The 20,696-nt window shown below is 38.3% G+C and overlaps 1 protein-coding gene across 1 annotated transcript in view; it reads left to right on the top strand.

The window, feature by feature from the left end:
• PIP4K2A (phosphatidylinositol-5-phosphate 4-kinase type 2 alpha) overlaps positions 1-20,696 on the top strand; it is a 78,722-nt gene that overhangs the window by 17,077 nt on the left and 40,949 nt on the right. Inside the window, exons 2-3 of the mRNA XM_060782388.2 lie at positions 12,562-12,659; positions 18,008-18,104. Of these exons, the coding sequence (XP_060638371.1) occupies positions 12,562-12,659; positions 18,008-18,104 (195 nt within the window). The remainder of the gene's footprint in view (positions 1-12,561; positions 12,660-18,007; positions 18,105-20,696) is intronic.

The raw sequence follows: 20,696 nt of genomic DNA, 5'->3' as shown, positions 1-20,696 counted from the left end.
TTTCTGTTCTTGAGTTGGGAGTATAGTAACTGCTTTGAGAGATGATGATGTGCATTCGGATCACTAGTTCAGCGGAGTTGGTGGTGTAGGAGCATCGCTTCAGTTCTGGTGGTCTTTGCTTCTTCCTGCACACTGATATTTGTCTGCCTGTCTTCCCAAGAGATTTGCAAGATTTTTTGGAGGCAATGTTGACATTTCAGTGTCAATGTTGACTTTTGTGGAGAGTTGGCCACCATACGTACACTGTGGTACCATATATGGCTAGTATGTCACAAGCAGTTCAGTCATATTCTAAAGTAAAAATGGGCATTGTGTTGACTTCCAAATATTTGGACTGTACTTCCCACAAGGATAGCTGATAGTAAGGAATGGTTGGAGTGGCAAACCAACAACATCTGGAAGGTACAGATTGCCCCATCTATTCTAAAGAAGTCTGGTATTTAACAAATGTCATTATGTCAGTTCTGTGTCTAAGTTTATATCTCTTGTCTGTCTTGAATTGATTTTTTTAAGTTGGTAAAACAGAAACATAACAACCTCTTTGAAAGTAAATTAATTCTTTAAAACAGTAGCACTCCATTTTCCAAAAGTTGCCTCTTTAAAACATGTATAATTTAGCTGGTATTTGGGTATGTTCCATGAGCTTTGAATAGCTAGCGGTTTTCTGATCATAACAGCTGTTTGACAAAGGTTTGTCTTGTTAGTAGTGTGGAGTGACCTGATACTCAAATTAGGCATGTCATGTAGGGCATGCAGCATTTGTTATTTACTTTTCCATAACTGGATCATACTTTCAACTCTGCATTATGATGACTTGGCTAGTGTGTAGATCAAATCAAATATTAATGCAAGAAAGCCAAGATTTCTACTGACCCTTTTCAGCTGTAAATGTTCATGTGCATCTTTACTCTGTATGCCCTTTGCAGCTGCTTCTTGATACCCTTTTGCATATTTGGTAAGGCTGCTGAAGCTACAGGCTTGAGGACACTTAGTTCAGTATCATTGTACTGCAGTTGTTGGATTACTTTTAAAATGAGTGGTTAGGAGGCTGTATATTCCCCATGGGAGTGATACCATCTGTTTCATTTGCTACTTGTGGCAAACATATATACAAAACAGATCATTCCAGATACTATTTTTCTGCTTTTGGGCTGATGAACTAAATTGTTTAGTTACTAGGTTCTTGGTTACAGCATTCTTCACAGTATCAACTTGAAAGAAAGGTTGGCATGTCTAAGTGAAATAAAGATGCTGACATGGATGACTGGAAATAGAAACTATGTGGTCTCTGTTAGGAATTATGGGCGTTGAAGTCCAAAACACCGGGAAGGCCAAAGTTTGCCCATGCCGGCTTTAGAGCAAAATTAGGTTGTCTGGCCTTCCTGATGTTGGATTGAAATTTTCAGCTTTGTTCTCAATTGACTATGTTGACTAGAGCAGCTGGGACAGTTGGGTCACTGACATCTGAAAGGCTGCATGATTCCCCTGGTTTAGAGTTTCTAACAACACTTAAATAAACAGCATTTGTGTTTTCACGCTTGCCTGCTATGATAGAACCCCCACTGGAACTGCTAATCTGATCTCTGGAGTATTAATAAACATCAAAGCAGGAAATGTTTACTTGATGCTCTTGAAATACTGCATGTGAAAGCTCTTGTTTTAAACACATTTGGTTAGTTCTGAAATCTTAATGCGTTGAATCAAAAAGGCTTTACACTGAACAAGCAGGACAGTGCTGCACCTGATACGTCAGAATTATCTCAAACCATATACTTATGGGAAAACTTTCTGGGTGGATATGGTGGCAGAGGTCTTTTTGCAGGGATTCTTGTTATAAACTTAGTTTATAACCATTACTTACTAAACTTGACTACTGAACCCTTCATAATTGCATTCATCTAACACTAATATTATTGATTTATCAATCCATATGGCTTTTAGCTTTCTTATGTTCTACTATTCAATGCCAATTGCCTTGCACCTGAGAATAATTTCTGATTTGAACTAATTTTTTTAACAAATGTCATAAAGACTGTTTAGGGTTTGATACTCCAAAAATCTGGGTTTTCAAAAAAGGACTGTATAACTTTGATTTGTGCTGCTTTCTTCAGTCACTGACTGGGGAGAATCCAATTGTCAGTTGCTTCTAGAGCAGTGGTTCTCAACCTGGGGTCCCCAGATGTTTTTGGCCTTCAACTCGCAGAAATCCTAACAGCTTGTAAACTGGCTGGGATTTTTGGGAGTTGTAGGCCAAAAACGTCTGGGGACCCCAGGTTGAGAACCACTGTTCTAGAGGTAGAGGTGCCATTGCTTCTCCAATCTCTCAGAAGGCTAGAAAAAATCCATTGTTTTCTTTTCCATCCCCATCATTCCCTCGGGGTGCTTTCCTTGTCTCCTCTCTTTTTCCAATGCTCTGATTCACAGGGGAAAAAAACACTTTAACACAGGAGAAAGGTTTTGAATGGACAACTGTGCCAGCCCTGCAAATCTCATGAAAACTAACAAGAAGCAGGACATGAATGAAGTTCATATGCTAACAAGTGCCAGTGCTAGCACTATAAAAGTAAAGCTCTCAAAGTGCATCTCAAAATAACAAGTCTCCTCCCAAGAGCTTTCATCAAGAGCTTGACAAAGTTATTAGGTAGGGGATTCTGGGAGCTGTAGTCCCTTAAAGTAACTTTGCCAAGCTTTATCTTTTACACAAGCTTTTGCAGGCCCTTTTGACTGATGAGGGAGGTTTCCATTCCCTAAGATTTACTTAAGATCAGTGGTGTTTTCCTGCTGGAGTGGCAAATACCTTTGTTCTACTGTTCCCCACACTGTCCACAAAGTTATTCGAGTTCTATGTGTTTTCAGTTAGAGAATTGTATTGGAGCCAGTGAAGAATAAATTATTTTATTAGAATATTAAAGATTTGCCCTGTCATATTTGAATGCCAGATTACTTTAAGTGATAAATGCATATGTAGTTTGTGAAGTAACTAAATGGGACTTTCATTTTTTGTATGTCAATTGAAGAATAAATTTATCTCATTTGTGGCTTCACAAATGTTTCAACCTACACTGTAAGATCTGATGTAGTTTCTTGTGAAATGAGAATTTGAGCAGCTTCCTACCACCCCTCCTGGCACTTTAGTATTTAAAATTGTTTCACAACCTATTCGAACAGCCTGAATGAAAGCAGATATTCTAGGTAGCATTTAAGAATAGTGACTTTAAGTGCCAAAGTTAAACATTTTATTGCACAGTATTTTATAATTTTCTGTATTAAGATTATTTGGTATAAGACATGTTTGTACTCTAAACAGTTCACTTTTAAAGAAAAGTATATTGCAATTTTTCCAGTGTCCCATTTCTTCGTTATTCTTGGCAATAAGCAGTTACACTTCAACTGAACTCATGCAGTGCAGAATAAACTGTCTTCTGTGCTTAGCAAGGAAACCTTGGTAGAATTCTACTGTGTACAGCTGTATGTGTCATTATGAATGCCTTAGGCTTTCAGATCTAGGACTCAACTTTAACCCTAGAGATTGAATTGACTAAAACCTAGAAGAGCAGAGGAATAGATGTTTCATATTGGATTTGTTCCCCTGGACAGCATTGTACAGAGCACATTGTACTGAACTAGTTCCACCAGACAGCTTACAGGAACTTGTATTGACTCTTTTGGATTCATTGTATGAATATGCCTATTGTGACCTAAAGAAAACAAAACACAATAGATTTATTTAAATATAAAGTGAGCATATATTGGGTAAATATTGACAACCAGCCTCCCATTTAAGAAAATGTTCTACCTTGCGGTTGGTTGATAAGTCTCTGTTAGTACAAGCATGACATATTTTTTATGTATGTGTGATGAAGGGCGGGGAGACAGCTGTGTGTGTTATACAATTCATATCCAAACTGCAGTGTGCAAACACTTTGAGTGTTCTCCACATTGTTTTTCTTTTTACAAAATACACTTAGAAAAGAGGGATGTCGTTTTTAAAAGCATAGCATGTAATATTTGGAAAGCTATGTAAGCATGACCATTGTTGGTAAATGGTAAGTTAACCTTTAAAATCACAGAACTCATCAAATAATTGTCTGCTTCATAAAAAGAAAATTAGTGACAACATTGTTGGAATGCTTGAACAGAAGTTAAACATTATTACTTCTAAGAACTAGACAAGTTTGTAATTAGCCCTGGAGCATTAGAAGCTACCATGTGGGCTGAAACACTGTCACTCTTAAGTATATTGCTTTATTCCTGATCATTTCTCCAAAGTGTGCTCATTTTCCTCTAGTTTGTTGGCTGACTTTATTCATCCATAGAAGTAGATTGTGTGAACGTTGGTAGTAAACTTGCACTTTAACATTGTGTGGTGACCAGAACTGAAGTCAAAAGGCGCTGATGACTAAATTGCAGTTATAATAACTTTGGCTTTGGTGAAAATGAAAAAGCCCTCCTTCATTCAGGCCAGATAACCTAACATAAAACATTCGACTTCATTTCAGCCTGCACAGAAACAAGTAACTTCCTGAATGTTAACTGGCAAGTTTAAAAATGTCTGTTTAGCTCTGCCTTAATCCTGTTATGATTTAAAACCTTCTCTTAGGATTACTGCACAGGATTCTGTACTCTCTTTCTTTCAAATGCCGAGTCAACTCTGCCTCATTTTGGCATTGCATGTTCGTTGCCATAAAAACATAGGAAGCTGGCTTTTGCAAAGTCAGTTTGTTCATTTAGCTCAATATTGTCTAGTGCATTCGAAATTGGGAACCATTTGAGGAGTGACTCATGAATGACATTCCAACAGTGGCCAAGACTGAGGACATGGGGAAGCACAGAGTAGATCGGGCCAGATCTCACTAGACAATCATCTGCACCTAAAGAGCAGTATGTCTTTTTTGATAGTAGTTTCTTGTAGTTTCTTGAGAGAGAATTGTTAGCCTGTGTCCATTATTCTCAGTCTCTGGTCTAGATTTTGGGGCTTCACTTCTCACACTTCCTGACCATTGACTGCATTGGCTGGGACTTGTGAAGTCTAAGGCATCTGGAGGAGCAAAGTTTAAGAAACATTGGTCCAGGGGTACATCTGTTTCTAGCATCCCAGTCGAAGCCTGGTTGACTGATTGTGGTTATTACTATCTGGACTTATATATTCATTCCATTGATCAAGTTACAGTTAGGTTCATCTTGCTTGTTAGTGTGCATAGGAGTGATCATGTTCTCCTAAGAATGCTCATACTATTTAATTATCTTAAAGTAGTGATCCAGAGATACAGCATTACTTTGTTTTGTATTTCTTTTTGAAGTTTGTGAACTTAATTTAATTAATCTTTCCTCTGGGAAAAAATACTATATTCTTTCAATGATAGCTGACTAGACTAAGTCTGAATATAACTAGTGCAGTGAAACCAAGGCCAAGTCTTAGCCCAATCATATAAGGAAAAAAGTTTGCTATTAAAACCACCTGCGTTAAACTCACTGTGATGCTGTGCAATACAGAAACCAAAGAAGAAAGATTTAGAAGACAATGTTTGTTTGAGTAGTCAAAATCTGACATTAATGTTGAAGATTTTTTTTTACAAAAGCTATTCTGTTTGTGACGGAATTGGCTGTTGGATGTTGGTGGTAATTGTTGGTGGTTTTTCTTTTGAAGGTTTATATGTTTTACATTTGAGCATTCTTTTATGTACTATTGTAAACGATGGCAGCATATTGTGGTAAACTGCCTCATGTTGTTTTCTGTATTTAATAAACATTGTAAAAAGTATCTAAATATTTATCCAATATACCGTCTTCTATTTATTTTCATTATATTTTACGTATAAAGTCTTTCACTTAACACAGTAAAAGAATTGGTTATCTTTTGTAGGAGAACTTTTCTAAGTTCAGTGTAAGTTTGATATTGCCTGTGCACTAGGGACAATATTATGTAATAGAGGGTAAGAACCTCGATCTTAAATAGTGCTTGTGAAAAAGCCTGAAGAATTGAACCTCTCCATTTTTCTTTTGTGTGGATGTGTATGAATTAATAATGAAGTGGTATCATAGCTGATCACCAAAGGATTGTTTTGCAGGTTCTGCTGCATTTGCCTTAGAAAATGAATAACATAGAGCTATCTTGAGTTCTCCAAATGAACGTTGTACCAGTTATTTGTATGCTCCTGATTCAATCTATCAGTGCAGGATTATTTTGAGCAATTTGCTTTCATATACTGCATTTCACAGTAAAACATGAATTCTGAACTTAAAAGGAAGTGAGGTTGTAGCTCATAATGAAATATTAATTGCTTCAACTAATGTGCATGTTCTGTTCTTTTTCTTCATGCATGCCCTCTTTTTCCTCCTCATGCTTGAGTTACTAAAAGTTAAGGTACATTGATATCTAGTTTCCTAGAGAAAAAAGAACTACAGACTGTGCAACTCTTGGTTTCAAGATATTGATCATCTTCAGTGTTACCTGCCAAGTCTTTAAGATGGCTCACTTGAAATGTCCCTTAAGTCAGTTTTAATTTGCATTTTAGTGAGAGTCAAATCTAGAAAATGATCAAGTAGATTGACTTCCAGTTTTGTAAAACTTTCAATTCTGGGAGCTGGCATTGAAAAAAATATGATACTGCTTAGAATTATTGGATGTATTTTCAAGCTTTGTCAGCAAAGCCTAGAAGGCTACACAACAATTCAAGTTTATATTATATTGCGAATTCTCAGACAACTCCCTGCTGTGTACCAAAGTAATAATCTCTAACAACAAGCTGAAAAGTAGTTTTATGGTTCTTGCCACAGGGTATATACATGGGGATCTGCAGTGACAGAGAAGCAGATTTTGAGAAGCATCTAGAGCTAAAACAACTTGTGTGAAAAGCTCCTTGTCTCAAAGGGAATTTGTCTTGATCTGCAAGTCTTGAGGAGAAGGTAAACACTTGTCAGCTTAGTTCTTTTGACAACTTTTTGGAGTCTATCAGGGCTATGGAGTTGGATTTGTGAAGCCAGAATCAGAAGCGATTTTGGGTGGAGTAGGAGTCAGGTTGTGACTTTGGCTTCCAGATAATAATTTATGATATTATAATATTTCCTTTCATTGGAATTCTGGAAAGTTTTCTTGTTCCGAAATTTTAATCAAATACAGTAAATATTTTATGTTTTGCCAGCCTCAGTAACCGGTTGATTCATATGGTGATAATAGAATGCCTTAGACTACCATTTTACTACAGTAAAATTTGTAATTACAAATTTATAAAGTAGTTGGAGGGTATTAAAATGGAGGAAATGGAGTTTGAGTTAATGGTTTGATGCACTGTCTACACAGCCATGCTTCCTATACTTTAGCTAGCTACAAGTCTGGTTTTGCCTTTCTCATCTTTTTAGTATCTTCAGTCCCCTTTGTGATAAACTTCTTCATTGGCTGGGTTTTATGCTGTCACTCCACCATAGCTTTTCATGCTTTGCTACTTCAAGAATCTGCATAGTGAGCAAAGAAGTGGGGATTGCATGCCAGTTTGAACCAAAAGTCTTTCTCATAAATCCTTTTCAGTTTCTTGTAGCTATTCACAGACTGATTTAGAATAAAGCTCCTGTAAAATCAACCTAAACTAAGAAGTTAGGTGTCTACTAATTAATGTGAATGTACTCTAGAATCCTGTTGTGAAAAAGTATTCATTGAACTTTGATAGAGAAAGTTTGTGGAAACAGCATATGGAAGCTTTTAAATTAACCATATGTGCTGTAGTTCTTCTCCATTATTACCTTATAAATTGGCATTATCTATCCTAAATTCAATAGCGTAGATTTCGGGAACAATGTAGTCCTAAATCTTGTGAACCGTGCAGGCAGATCATAATCTTGTTTACTCATGATGAGAATTCCCTAAGGCACATGCCTTTTAAAAACTATTTCCAGAATGGAGGCCACTTTTGTACTTACTGAAAAGATTACAATATTAGAAACATAACAATAGCGTCATGGATATATTGCAATAGTTCCCAAATTTATTATGCTGTAGCCTGTGTAAACAGTTCCCATTTTTTCTTTTTTTAAAAAAAAAAAAAATAGTATTGTACACACACATGTTGAAAGTGGCCTACAATTTTTTTAAAAAAACATTTTTCTTGGCATTTGAAGTAGTTTGAGCAAGTAAGTGGAAATAACATGAAACTCAATTTCATTCAAAAACAATGTCTAAAACATAAGATTATAGGATGATACACAGGATATCCTGCCTTTGAATGGTGTAGAAGATTTTGCGACCAGAGGGACAATACCAAGCCGCAGGTCAGTGTGACTAGTATACAAAGTCAGTCATGTTATGTTACCTCCTGAGCCAACCTTTACCCCCCTCTCTGTCAAAATACACTATTAAGTGAAATAATTAGTTGTTTCCTTTTTTCCATATCACTCTAAATGTGCATTGACATGCCTGACTCGCAGTTCTCAAATGCAGGAGAACCACTCCTCTGTTTTCAGAAACATGGCTGTTCTCTTTCTGTGGAAGTGGAGATTCCACTGTACTATGGACTTATTTCCTTATACTGTGTGGGTGGGTTGTTAAAACTGTAATTCTTAAAAGGTTGTAGGAAACTATGCATTATGTGTGTGTGTGTGTGTGCCATCAAGTTGCCTGTTGACTTATGGTGACTCAATGAACTTTACAGGGTTTTCTTGGACAAGGAATACTCAGAAGTGAGGTGGTTTTGCTGAATCCTTCATCTGAAATATTGCCTACAGCACCATTTATTTGTTAGTGATCTCACATCCAGGTACTAACCAGACCTGACTCTGCGTAGCTTTCAAGTTCAGTTGGGAATTTGTGCCTTTATGGCATCTGGGTCCCCAGATGTTTTGACCTTCAACTCCCAGAAATCCTAACAGCTGGCTGGGATTTCTGGGAGTTGTAGGCCAAAACTCCTGGGGACCCACAGGTTGAGAACCACTGTTTTATGGTGTTTGGGCAATATGTATAATACTGCATCATTTCTCTCTCTCTCTCCCTCTCATTTCTGTAAAATTGTTGAACATTATCTGAATCAGTTCTGACTAATTATGCAGACTGATTAATGAGCTGTTTTGTTTCAGTTTGTTCCTTTTTGTTTTCTCCCTGTGCTCAAAATTTAAATATTTGAAGTCTTTAAAAGGAGCACTGTTTTCATTGAAGACAATAAAGACATTTTGGAGAAATGGCATGTGCTTTTCTTGGTTTTCCGTTTGGAAAAAAAAATGTAATATATGAAAATAATCAAGAAGTGACATTTCTCATTTGTCAGAAGGCCAGGCAGAAGCCTCTCTTCTAGAAATGATACTTTTAACAAGATGATGGAATCACAACTAAGTCTTCTCTGCAAGAATTACTTATGATTCTTTTGAGAGAAATCAGGAAGTCCCTTCCCAAGTGTATACAATATTCACTCACATAAAGGAGGAAGGCAATAAGTGGTGTTGTCCTGTATACTTGCTTGAGCATATGTCTGTAAATGACTCATTTTTAAAAAGGAAATAAGTCTTTCTGTGACATAAGTGAATAGGCTTGGATTTAGCTCAAATGTACCAGGATGGGGGTAGGGAAATGGCAGCCTGTGGGAGGCAAGTAACCTGTGATGCCCACCCCATCTGTCACCTTCTTTGTACTCCCTCCTGCCCAGCAGTTTATTTTTTTAAGTGTCAATTGGCAATAACAGAAGCTCTTTAAAATGCACACATAATTGTATGTATGCAAGAGGCAGAACTGGTGAAAACTAGCCTGCTTCTCCCCATATAGAATATTTATCTTTTGCCCCCAAGTGCTGTTACCTTCATCTTGAAGGCAAGCTGAAGTATTCCAGGGTGTGGGATATTTTGTGGAAAGGTTTACAAATTGTGATGTCAAGGTTACCCCTATGGGACTGTTAGGCTCTATCAGTGAAAAGTACTTTCTTTGCTTGTTGTTTACTTCAGCTTATTAAACCACTGGGTTCTAATTCTAGAAAAAGCCACTTTCATTCTCAGGAAACATGTTCAGAGGTAGCTGTGTTGGTTGCATAGCAAAATCCACCAAAACTCACAAAAGAACTATGACTTTATTGGCCAACCAAATGCAGACAATGCATCATACAGAATTTTGAAGTTCTACTGGCTTCTTCGGAGCCCCCGGTAGTGCGGCACGTTAAACTGCTGAGCTGTTGACCTTGCTGACCAAAAAGTCAGCAGTTTGAATCTGGGGAGTGGGGTGAACACAGTGCAGTGGCATCAGAACAACTGGTACTAGAATTAGCAGTTCAAAGCTCAAGAATTCAATAAGGGATATCAGTATATTAGCCACAGGTGGTGCTCTGGAAATTGTAGGAAGGTTAATCATGATCTAAAAGAGGCATCTTCATATCACATACCAAAAATCAAAGGAAACAATCAAATTTCTCATAAGAAGGAACCATGCTAGATTAGACCAAGGACTAAGTAGGCCATTTTTCTATTTCTACAATGACCAACTGTTCGCCTACTAGAAATCAATCAGCAGGATGTGACTGCAACTGTAGTCAGTTTGCTCACCTCCCACTTTATATTTGACAGATTTCATTTGTTCATTGTAAGAGTTTGATTTATTAAATAAATCCAAGTCAATTTAATTACATAGGTATGTTTATGTATGTATGTCAGCAAGTATTATTCTAATAGCTTAACTTGTACCATGATTAATGTGTTAGTCTTTTACATGGTTTGTATTGTATCTGAGAGGTTCTTAAGGACTCTTATTTCCTACCAGAATTTCTGCTATGACGTTTGGCCAAAACTGCTTTATAGTCGTCTGATGCCATCCAGATCAACATATGTAAGCATGAGCTTAGAAAAGCCTGTCTTGCATTACTAAATGGATTCCTTGGAAGTAGTTCTGTTATAGTCTCTCAATATACTTTTGAAACTCTTAATACCTGGTATTGAGTTTCCAGGGATTGAATATGCTTGACATCAACTTAATGGTTTGTCACTGAACAAGCCCTCATAATATAATTAATTTCCCCAAATAATCCAAGTTATACTGACCTTTTTATTGTTTTGTTCAAAACTGTTTCCTTGTAGAAACTCTTGCCTAATTTATTATCATATCCCCATTATATTGGATCACCAGATTAGACAAAGGTTCCTTTCTCTGTAGTGACACAAAAAGACACAATTGCAGCTGGCTCCTCCCAGTCTTCAAAGCCAGGCACCAAAAATTGTGAAACAACGGACTCTTTTCCGATTTCTGACCTTCTTGGCTTCTGGGGGTTTTTTTATCGGAGAAGGAGAACAAAGGCTACTCAAAACCTGCCTTGTTGTGCCTGTCTCTATTGTGTTCAGTTCCAAGCTCTCTATCTGTAGTTTAGCTTCTGTAATCTCATAAATTTGTAGAAAAACATGGATTTTGTGTATGATGTAAATGTCACTTTAGTAATTAGCAAGACGAACTGAAAGTATGTTGGATTCATATGGATGGAAGGAAAAAAGTTGATCCAGCAATGGTTTAAATTGGATTTAAATTTATTTGCCAAAAATACATGGTGCTAGGTATTGAATTCTGAAGATATGAGAGAGTTCTGGCTGAAATTCATTCCCTATGTTCACAATTACTGATACGACTGCTCAAGAGTTAAGTTTTTTTACTTTTTTAGTGGGTATGATTAGAAAATAATTTGTAATACACATTTGCTAAAAAGATATATCTCTTGAAAAACCCTTTTAATTTGAACTCTATTTTCAGTGTAGGCAGAACATAATCTTTCTTTATTGATTTATTGATTGCATATTAGTTATTACTTGGAGCCCCGGTGGTGCAGTGGGTTAAACCCCTGTGCCGGCAGGACTGCTGACCGAAAGATTGGCGGTTGGAATCTGGGGAGCAGGGTGAGCTCCCTTCTGTCAGCTCCAGCTTCTTATATGGGGACATGAAAGAAGCCTCCCATAGGATGGTAAAACATCTGGGTGTTCCTTGGGCAACACCCTTGCAGATGGCCAATTTTCTCATGCCAGAAGCAACTTGCGGTTTCTCAATTCGCTCCTAACATTGAAAAAAGTTATTACTTTTGTTTTAAATTATGCCTCTAAATATAATACCCAAGCCAGTGTAATATAGTGGTCAGATGTTAAACAAAGATTCTGGGAAACTAGGGTTTGAATCTCGGATTAGAAACGTAATAGTTGACCTTGGGCAAGTTACTAACAAGCTTAAGAAGAAGCAATAGAAAGCTTTCTTTGAATAAACCTTTTCGGGAAAACACTATAGTAGACTTGATGTAAGTCAGAGTTGACTTGAAGGCACACCACAGCAGCAGCAACAACAACAACAATGCATTACCCATTTCTCATTTTTCTTCTCTAATAAATGTAGAGAAAAGTGGTATGTATAATGAACTAAGGGATAGGAAACATTTGGCCTTTCAGATTTCTTGAAAGGCAGCTCTCATAGCCTTTTCCCATTAACCATGCTGAGGACATTCATTGTAGGCTGGGTGTTCCAACAAAATCTGGAGGTTGCTTACCTAACAGATATAGCTATTGGCCTATAATGATATTTTTTTCCATGTTTCATATTTCTCTTAATTTTTGTTTCCTCATTCTCTGTAGATCAATGAACTGAGCCACGTTCAAATACCTGTTATGTTGATGCCAGATGACTTCAAAGCATATTCAAAGATAAAAGTGGACAATCACCTTTTCAACAAGTAAGTAGATAACCTTGTCTGTAGTATGAATTGTAAATTCATGAATAGAAAGGGTCTTTTTTTACTTGGATACTGTGATTTTGTGAAAACATTAGCTAATGTACTGTGGAGCAGTGTGTGTGTTTTTATCATATTTGTATGATATTTTCTAGAAGTATTATTAATCATTTTTAAATTAAAATTTCATAAAATATCTGCATATCAAATGAAATATTTCACCACAGAGCAGATGACAGTGGTGTCCTTCTCATTAATTTAAAACCAGCTAAAAGCAAAATATTATAGAATTACTCTCCCCACCCCCTTCCCTGCTCTCTTGTCATAAAAGATTGTGCTACATGAGTTTTTGTTCTGGCTTGCTTAGCCTGTACTCTCACTAGAAGAAGCCAATATGGCTAAATTGAAACTATTATATTGTGGGCATAGCATGAGAATATTGCTAGACATATCACACAGAAAGACAATTGGTAGGGTACAAGGCAGTAGGGAAAGAGGAAGACTACCTTATAGATTCAATCAAAGAAGTCCTGAGAAGGACTTTCGAGATCTCTTATTAATAGAATCACAATAGGCCGAAGTCAACTGAACACAAAAGAGCTAAATGCATGTGTGAATGTCACCATCAGAAGCCCTGAGCTTAGTGGTGGAGGTAGCATGATGTACTGGTTTGAGTGTTGGACTGCCAATCTGGATAAAACATTTTCTGTTCAACTCAGGCATGAAACTTGCTAGGTGACCTTGGGTGAGTCACATTCGTAGCTGCAGAAAACGTCTTGATAGGTTCATCTTAAGGTCACCATAAGTCAGAAACTATTTCAGGGTAAGCAACAACAAACTGTGATTCCAACAATAGGTAGTTGTGATACTGCACCTTGTTGATGGGAAGCTTCCCACCAGCGTGGAAATCATTTGACGGACAGATGGTAAGCTATTTAACCTCAGCAGACTGAAAGCTAAAACCAACATCAAAACAACATATTTTGTAGAACTCCAATATACTCATGATAATGTGGTCTGTGCTCATTCAGAAGAGGACTTAAAAGCCACCCTAAAAGTCTTTGCCGAAGCATACGAAAAGCTTGGCCTCTACTGAACATTGAGAAAACCAAAGTGCTCTTTCAATAGGCACCACCCATTCCCTCTGTAATGCCAGAAATACAACTTAATGGTGTAATGTTAGAAAATATTGATAATCCGCTATCTTAGCAGTCACCTCTCCACAAAAATCATCATCAGTACTGAAATACAACACCGTCTGTGCTCTGCGAGTACAGCATTTTTCCAAATAAAGCAGAGACTGTTGGAGGACTGGGATATTCGTAGGGAGACCAAGGTGCTTGTTTACAAAGCTATTATTTTCCCAACCCTCTTATATGTCTGCGAAATGTGAACCACCTACAGATGTCACATTCAACTCCTGGAACAATTCCATCAGCATTGCCTCCAAAAAATCCTGCAAATCTCTTGGGAAGACAGGCGGATAAACGTCAGCATGCTAGAAGAAGCAAAGACCACCAGCATTGAAGCAATGACCCTCCACCATCAACTCTGCTGGACTGACCACGTTGTCCGAATGACCGATTACCAGCTCCCAAAGTAGTTACTCTCCTCCTAACTGAAGAACAAAAGGTTGGTGGACAGGAAAGGAGATTTAAAGAGGAGCTTAAAGCCAACCTTAAAAACTGTGGCATAGACACCGAGTACTGGGAAGCCTTGGCCATTGAATACACTTACTGGAGGTCAGCTGTTACCAACAGTGCTGTGGAATTCGAAGAGGCACAAATGGAGGGCAAATGGGAGAAAGGTGCCATGAGAAAGATGCATCAGGCCAACCCTGACTGTGACCGCCTTCCATATGGAAACCGATGTCCTCACTGTGGGAGAACATGCAGGTCAAGAATAGAGCTCCACAGTCACCTATGTATTCACCGCCAAGACCCCACGCTTGGAAGACAATCCTACTCAGACACAAGTGATTACTGATGATGACTTGTTTGTGAATCAGTTTGTTTAAAAGAAAGAAATTAATATATTTTGTTACAATAGACCAAGGGACAGGATAAACAAATGCTCCCAGTTTTCAGAAAATGAGAAGTGAGATCAGTGGAAGATGGGAAGGGGAGAGGGGTTTTCCTTTTTCCTTTTGTGCATCCAGCAGAGTGCATCCAGATGAAACAATGGTAGCCTGGAGAAATGTATCATTTTTTAGAAGTTTGAATCCAAGTCAGGTTCAAACAGATACATACTTTTTTTGAATGTAAAATTTGGAGGAGAAGAAATCCATTAATGCAGCGTTAACAGTGCTATGCAGTTTATGCTTAATACACCACATTATTGAGAGGGTACTACTGAATGCTCATGGGTTCCTGTGAGACAAGGGATTACCATGCTAACCGCTTTGGATGCATTTGTTATTAAAGGTGTGTGTAAATATATTTTTAATGGAGAAGAACAGCAAATAGGTTAAGCCCTTTTGATCTTTTAAAAGACAGTCACTATGGATTGTTTCTGGAAACAAATGGGGAACTGGAGCACTACAGTAATGTACTCTTGATGATACACCACAGTCAGGAGACAGGCTGAATCTTCTATCAGGAACAATCCCACATAGTGTGCATTGCACTAGGCTGTCCTTTGAGTAGCAAAGACATGAATAATACATTGTTAAATCAGACTCCTGTTAATTAGGCTGGGAGCTTTTGACCAGATGGAAGTGATTAGAGAATAGTGCTCTACTCTAGAGTTTCAGGCTCACCGAAGGAACCACGTTCTGCCACAAGGCCAAGAACCCACTTAACCTAGGGAAACAGCATTTGCAAATGTATAGGTGGGGGTTGTAATAATGTCACATCACGAAATATAATGGGATCAGCAAGAAGAAAGTTACTCTGTTGGTGTGGTAAGATTTCTAGTTGCTGTTTAGATTTACCTTTTAATCACTTTCAGAGACATTTTGATAGGAATGTTTCAAGCTTTTTGCCATTTCTAACCATTGTAACACTATCTTCAAAGTCATCAAAAAGTAATGAGCAATGGAACAAGTTTCCTTTTAAAGCACTGTAATTGCTGGTGTTAACAGTTTAAGTAGTTGAAGCACTACAGTGAGTAGCAGAAACAAAATAGTTGTCAAGAGTAACTGTCTGATCTGTGATTCACACCATCTCCAGTTCATTAGGATTGGGCAATCACCAACCTTGGCCAGTTTCATACTGCACTTGGCCTGCTTTCAAAAGCCCTCTGCAAATCATCAGTTCAAATATCTGGCAAGAGTGATCTGTCTCTTTACTGGGGGGAAGAGGGAGGGAGGAGAGGAATGGTAGAGAGGGGAGAGGAAGCAACTGCTGAGTACTGACAAAGCCCTGACAGATTCTGTCACCACTGAGAGAACGCAATCTTCAGCGGAAGAAACTTCCTCAACCCTCACTTAAATGGCCTACGAAACTAGGATTGGGAAATTCCTGTGCATGAGTTCTTGTAGAGTTGGAGTCCAAGTAGACAATAATATGGCATTTACCATGCTATCTTGGAATGATAAGACTTGTAGTTTAATACCTCTCCAGGGACCATGTCAGGGAAACAGGATTTTTTTTACAATATTTTTGTTTCAATTTTACAATATCTTGTTTACACTTAGTTTCCATTGGTGCTCATATTTATACACACTTCAGTTCCATGTAACATTGCTTTTATCTGCACCCTCTCTTTTTATACATCCTTCTGTCTAAAAAAGGGAAAAAGAAAAAAAGGAGGAAAAAAGGGGGAAAGATAGGTAACCTCTGGTCTAACCCAGTCTAGTCACAAAGAAAGCTAATATCATATGCTTCACCCTCGAGACCTCTCTTTATTTACTCTTTTCTCATAACAACATAGACAAAAAACCTTTAATTTATTCTTCAAAACTCAGAATTGGCAAGCCTTTCTCTTCATGCAAAAAGCAAATAAAAGTCTTTTAAAGAAAGTTTTCTTTTTTAGTAGACATGTTAGTTTGTCCATTTCAACCAAGACCATCATTTTTATTATCCATTCCTCTGTTGTTGGTATTGTTGTACTCTTCCATTTCTGTGCGTAGAGTAGTCTGGCTGCTGTGGTCATATATTGCCATAGTCTATCCTGGTTATTTTTTATCAGTCAGACCAAGTAGAAAAGTTTCCAGTTTTAGCTGGATGCTAAAGTGGGATTTTTTTCAATGAATAACTGGACCAGGTATGAAGACAATTTCTTTTGATCATGTTGGTATTTTTGAGAAAGTAACTGATAGCCTTCTAATCAAGGTGAAAGAAGGAAGCGCAAAAGCTGGGTTGCAGCTAAACATAAATAAACCAAAGATTATAGCAACAAGAATGATTGACAACTGGGAAATAGAGGGAGAAAACATGGAGGCAGTGACAGACTTTGTATTTCTAGGTGCAAAGATTACTGCAGACGCAGATGGCAGCCAGGAAATCAGGAGATGCTTACTTTTTGGGAGGAGAGCAATGTCCAATCTTGATAAAATAGTGAAGGGTAGAGACATCACACTGGCAATGAAGATCCACATAGTTAAAGCAATGGTATTCCCCATAGTCACCTACGGATGTGAGAGCTGGACCATAAGGAAGGCTGAGTGAAGGAAGATAGATGCTTTTAAACTGTGGTGCTGGAGGAAAGTTCTGAGAGTGCCTTGGACCGCGAGAAGATCCAACTAGTCCATACTTCAGAAAACAAAGCCTTCCCGGAGGGAAGGATAGTAGAGGCAAAGATGAAGTACTTTGGCCACATCATGAGAAGAAAGGAAAGCATAGAGAAGACAATTATGCTGGGGAAAATGGAAGGAAAAAGGAAGAGGGGCCAACCAAGTGCATGATGGATGAATGGGATCCTTGAAGTGACTGGATTGATCTTGAAGGAGCTGGGGGTGGTGACGACCGACAGGGACTGGTCTGGCGTGGACTGGTCCATGAGGTCACGAAGAGTCAGAAACGACTGAACTAATGAACAACAACAAAAACTAACAGAGATCACAACTTCCATTTCAGGTATTTTGTGATTCCTTACAAACATAATGAAAGAAGATCTAGTGGTTTGAAGCCGAGATTCTCTAAAATGGTATTTCTGTGCTATTTTCTATTACAGATAAAATAGTCTTCACTTTTTCTAGTTAAACAGGACTTCCTGAAGGGTACTGAACAACATGACATTGTGTGCCACAATGCAAAAATGTGTTGAAATTCTCTATAATGCTTTTTGATGTTTTATATTAGCACTGTGTTTGAGACAAAGTCTGGATCAGCAGAAGAGGGAATGTACTGTTGCTTAGTTATGGGAGGTAAATATTCCCAGCTAATTTATTTATCAAATCTCTGTTGCAGAGAAAATATGCCAAGCCATTTCAAATTCAAAGAATATTGTCCTATGGTTTTTCGTAATCTGCGTGAGAGATTTGGAATTGATGATCAGGACTTCCAGGTAGGCGGTTTTTTCTTAGTAATCAAATGTTGCTGATTTGAGCTGAATAGATTCAAGTGGGGGATCTAATTGTGGGTCTGGTTTTGTCTCCTTTATTTGATGGCATATTTCATCCTGGGGGAAATGTGCTTTCTCGCCACCTCCTTATAGGGCTACAAAATCCAGACCTTCTGGTGCCTGTACTTTTGAATATATTGTGAAAGGCTTCAGTGTCTGTGTTGACTGTTCCTTCAACAGACCTCTTGCTCATCATCCATCCCTGGCTGTTATCTTCAGCAGGGCTTTAATTTTGCCTGAGAGAGAAAACAGTGGGCAACAGCTGATGGAGAAAAGAGGCAAGAAGGCCACTGGCTGTATTGTCACAGTGGCTCATGTAACTTTAAGCTTTGTTGAAAAGATATTCTGATATTCTCAACAGACTTCTGAAGTCCTAGCAGGGTAACAAATGCTGACATCTGACACTTTTTCCTCATTGTGAAAATGTTCTGCCTCCCTGCCATATTGCTATCATTTTCAGTGTGTTTAGGTTCCCTTCTGCTGTGCTCATTTCTTCCCTCTCTGTGATTTAATGTGTTCTATATATGTCATGATAAAGTTGCTTAGAGTAAATACCTTATCATTTGAAATCAGTATCTGTTCCACTTGACTACAAAATGGAAACTAGAAAAACACAAGTGTTTGATATAGTGTCCATAAACAAAGCTTGAAAAACTGTCTCTTTTAAACAAAAACATCTAGGAAAAAGTGGCTCTCAACCTGTGGGTCCCCAGGTGTTTTGGCCTACAACTCTCAGAAATCCCAGACAGTTTACCAGCTGTTAAGATTTCTGGGAGTTGAAGGCCAAAACATCTGGGGATCCACAGATTGAGAACCACTGACCTAGAATCTTCCATCCAACATGGCTAGTGGGCATCCATGGTGGTGGGCAGATTAGGGAGTTATAGTTCCAAATCTAAGCTTTCCAAGCCTGATTAAGTGCTGTGATCACAGAAATAGTTAATTACATGTAAGAATTGCCTAGTTACTGAATTCTCTTCAAAGACCCTGTTACATCCATCCACACTCAGAAGTTAGCAACAGGAGATGGAAGTGCATCAATGACTGTATCATGCTTTGATCCTGGAACTCCCTCTATCTATCCAGCTAGCATGAAGCAGACTTCTTCTGTTTCCTTGAGGAGATGCCACTGACTTGGGAAACTATAATAAACCTTCTCAGTTGCTGAACGAGAGGTAATTTGAGGAGATACAAAATAAAATTAGATCCGTAGGTAATTTTAATCTCATAACACTGGCCAAAGGACAATATTTACTGTAAGATCATCCTTCACTGACAGATACTTTAGAAAACTGTGTTATCGAAGAGGACAGACTTTTAAGTTTTGAAAAAATTACTATAGAATTGTGCTCTTTGCTGCCGTATCTTAAAATAGCTTAACATCAGTATGCTAAATAATACATTGGAAATATCTCAGACATTGATCATACTTCTGATCTATATTTGTTAAAAGTAGGCATCTATAATGGGATAGAGACGTAGCAAACTGAAATTATACTTTATTTATAATGTCTCCCTGAATAATATTGTTATCTAGGCTAATTGAAATGGATGTGTAGGGAAAAGTTCGTGCTTTGCATGGGTTTGATCTTGTGGCATGAACAGGAGGCATTTTCCAATTTTTCTTCAAGGTTTAAAACTGGGTAAGCCTGCCGAAAGAGATAGGTCTTCACTTGTGTCTTAAATTCTGACAGCTCTACCAGCAGGTCATTCCACAGTCCTGGGGCAGCTGATGAAAAGGACCTCTGGTGTTGGTTGCCAGTCAAGTTCTGGCAGCCTGGGATAGGCACCCTCAGAGGACCTCAGCGTTCAGGGCGGATTGCACAGGAGAAGGCAATCCTATAGGTAACCTGGACCCAAACCATGTAGGGCTTTAAAGATCAATACCAACAACTTATACTTTGCCCACAAACTAATTGGCAGCCAATGGAGTAGCTTTAGGATAGGTTTTAATATGCTCACTCCTAGATGTTCCTGTAACCAATCTGGCTGCTATATTTTGAACCAGCTGGAGTTTCCAAACTTGATACAAGGGTAGCCCAATGTAAAGTGCATTGCAGAAGTCCAACCTTGAGGTTACCGCTGTGTGCAGTGCCATCTTCAGGTCCTCCAAATCTAGGAAGGGGCTCAGCTGGCATATCAGCCGAAGCTGATAGTAAGCACTCCTGACTGTCGCATCTACTTGGGCTGACATTTGGAAAGACAGATTCAGAAGTGCTCCCAAGCTTCAGCAGTCCTTCAGGGGCCATGTAACCTCATCCAAAACTGGTTGACACACCTCCATCCCCGGATGAGAATTCTTGATGGCAAGCACCTCTGTTTTCTCTGGATTCAGTTTCAATTTGTTTTTCTTCATCCAGCCCCTGCCTGAGAAATGCATTAATAATTTGTTGTATTTGAGATTGAATTGCATCTTCTTCTTGGTTGACCAGCAAAGCTGGACAGGGATCAAGAACGCAGGTTGTCCTCCTTACTTGCTCCAGTGGCTTGTCCACATCAACTGTACTCACCAGTTGAAACTGATCCAGTGTAATC

This window comes from Anolis sagrei, chromosome 6, assembly GCF_037176765.1.
Source record: "Anolis sagrei isolate rAnoSag1 chromosome 6, rAnoSag1.mat, whole genome shotgun sequence".
Lineage (NCBI taxonomy): Eukaryota > Metazoa > Chordata > Lepidosauria > Squamata > Dactyloidae > Anolis > Anolis sagrei.
The sequence above is the reverse complement of the archived record's forward strand: the minus strand, read 5'-3'. Positions and strand labels throughout refer to the sequence as shown.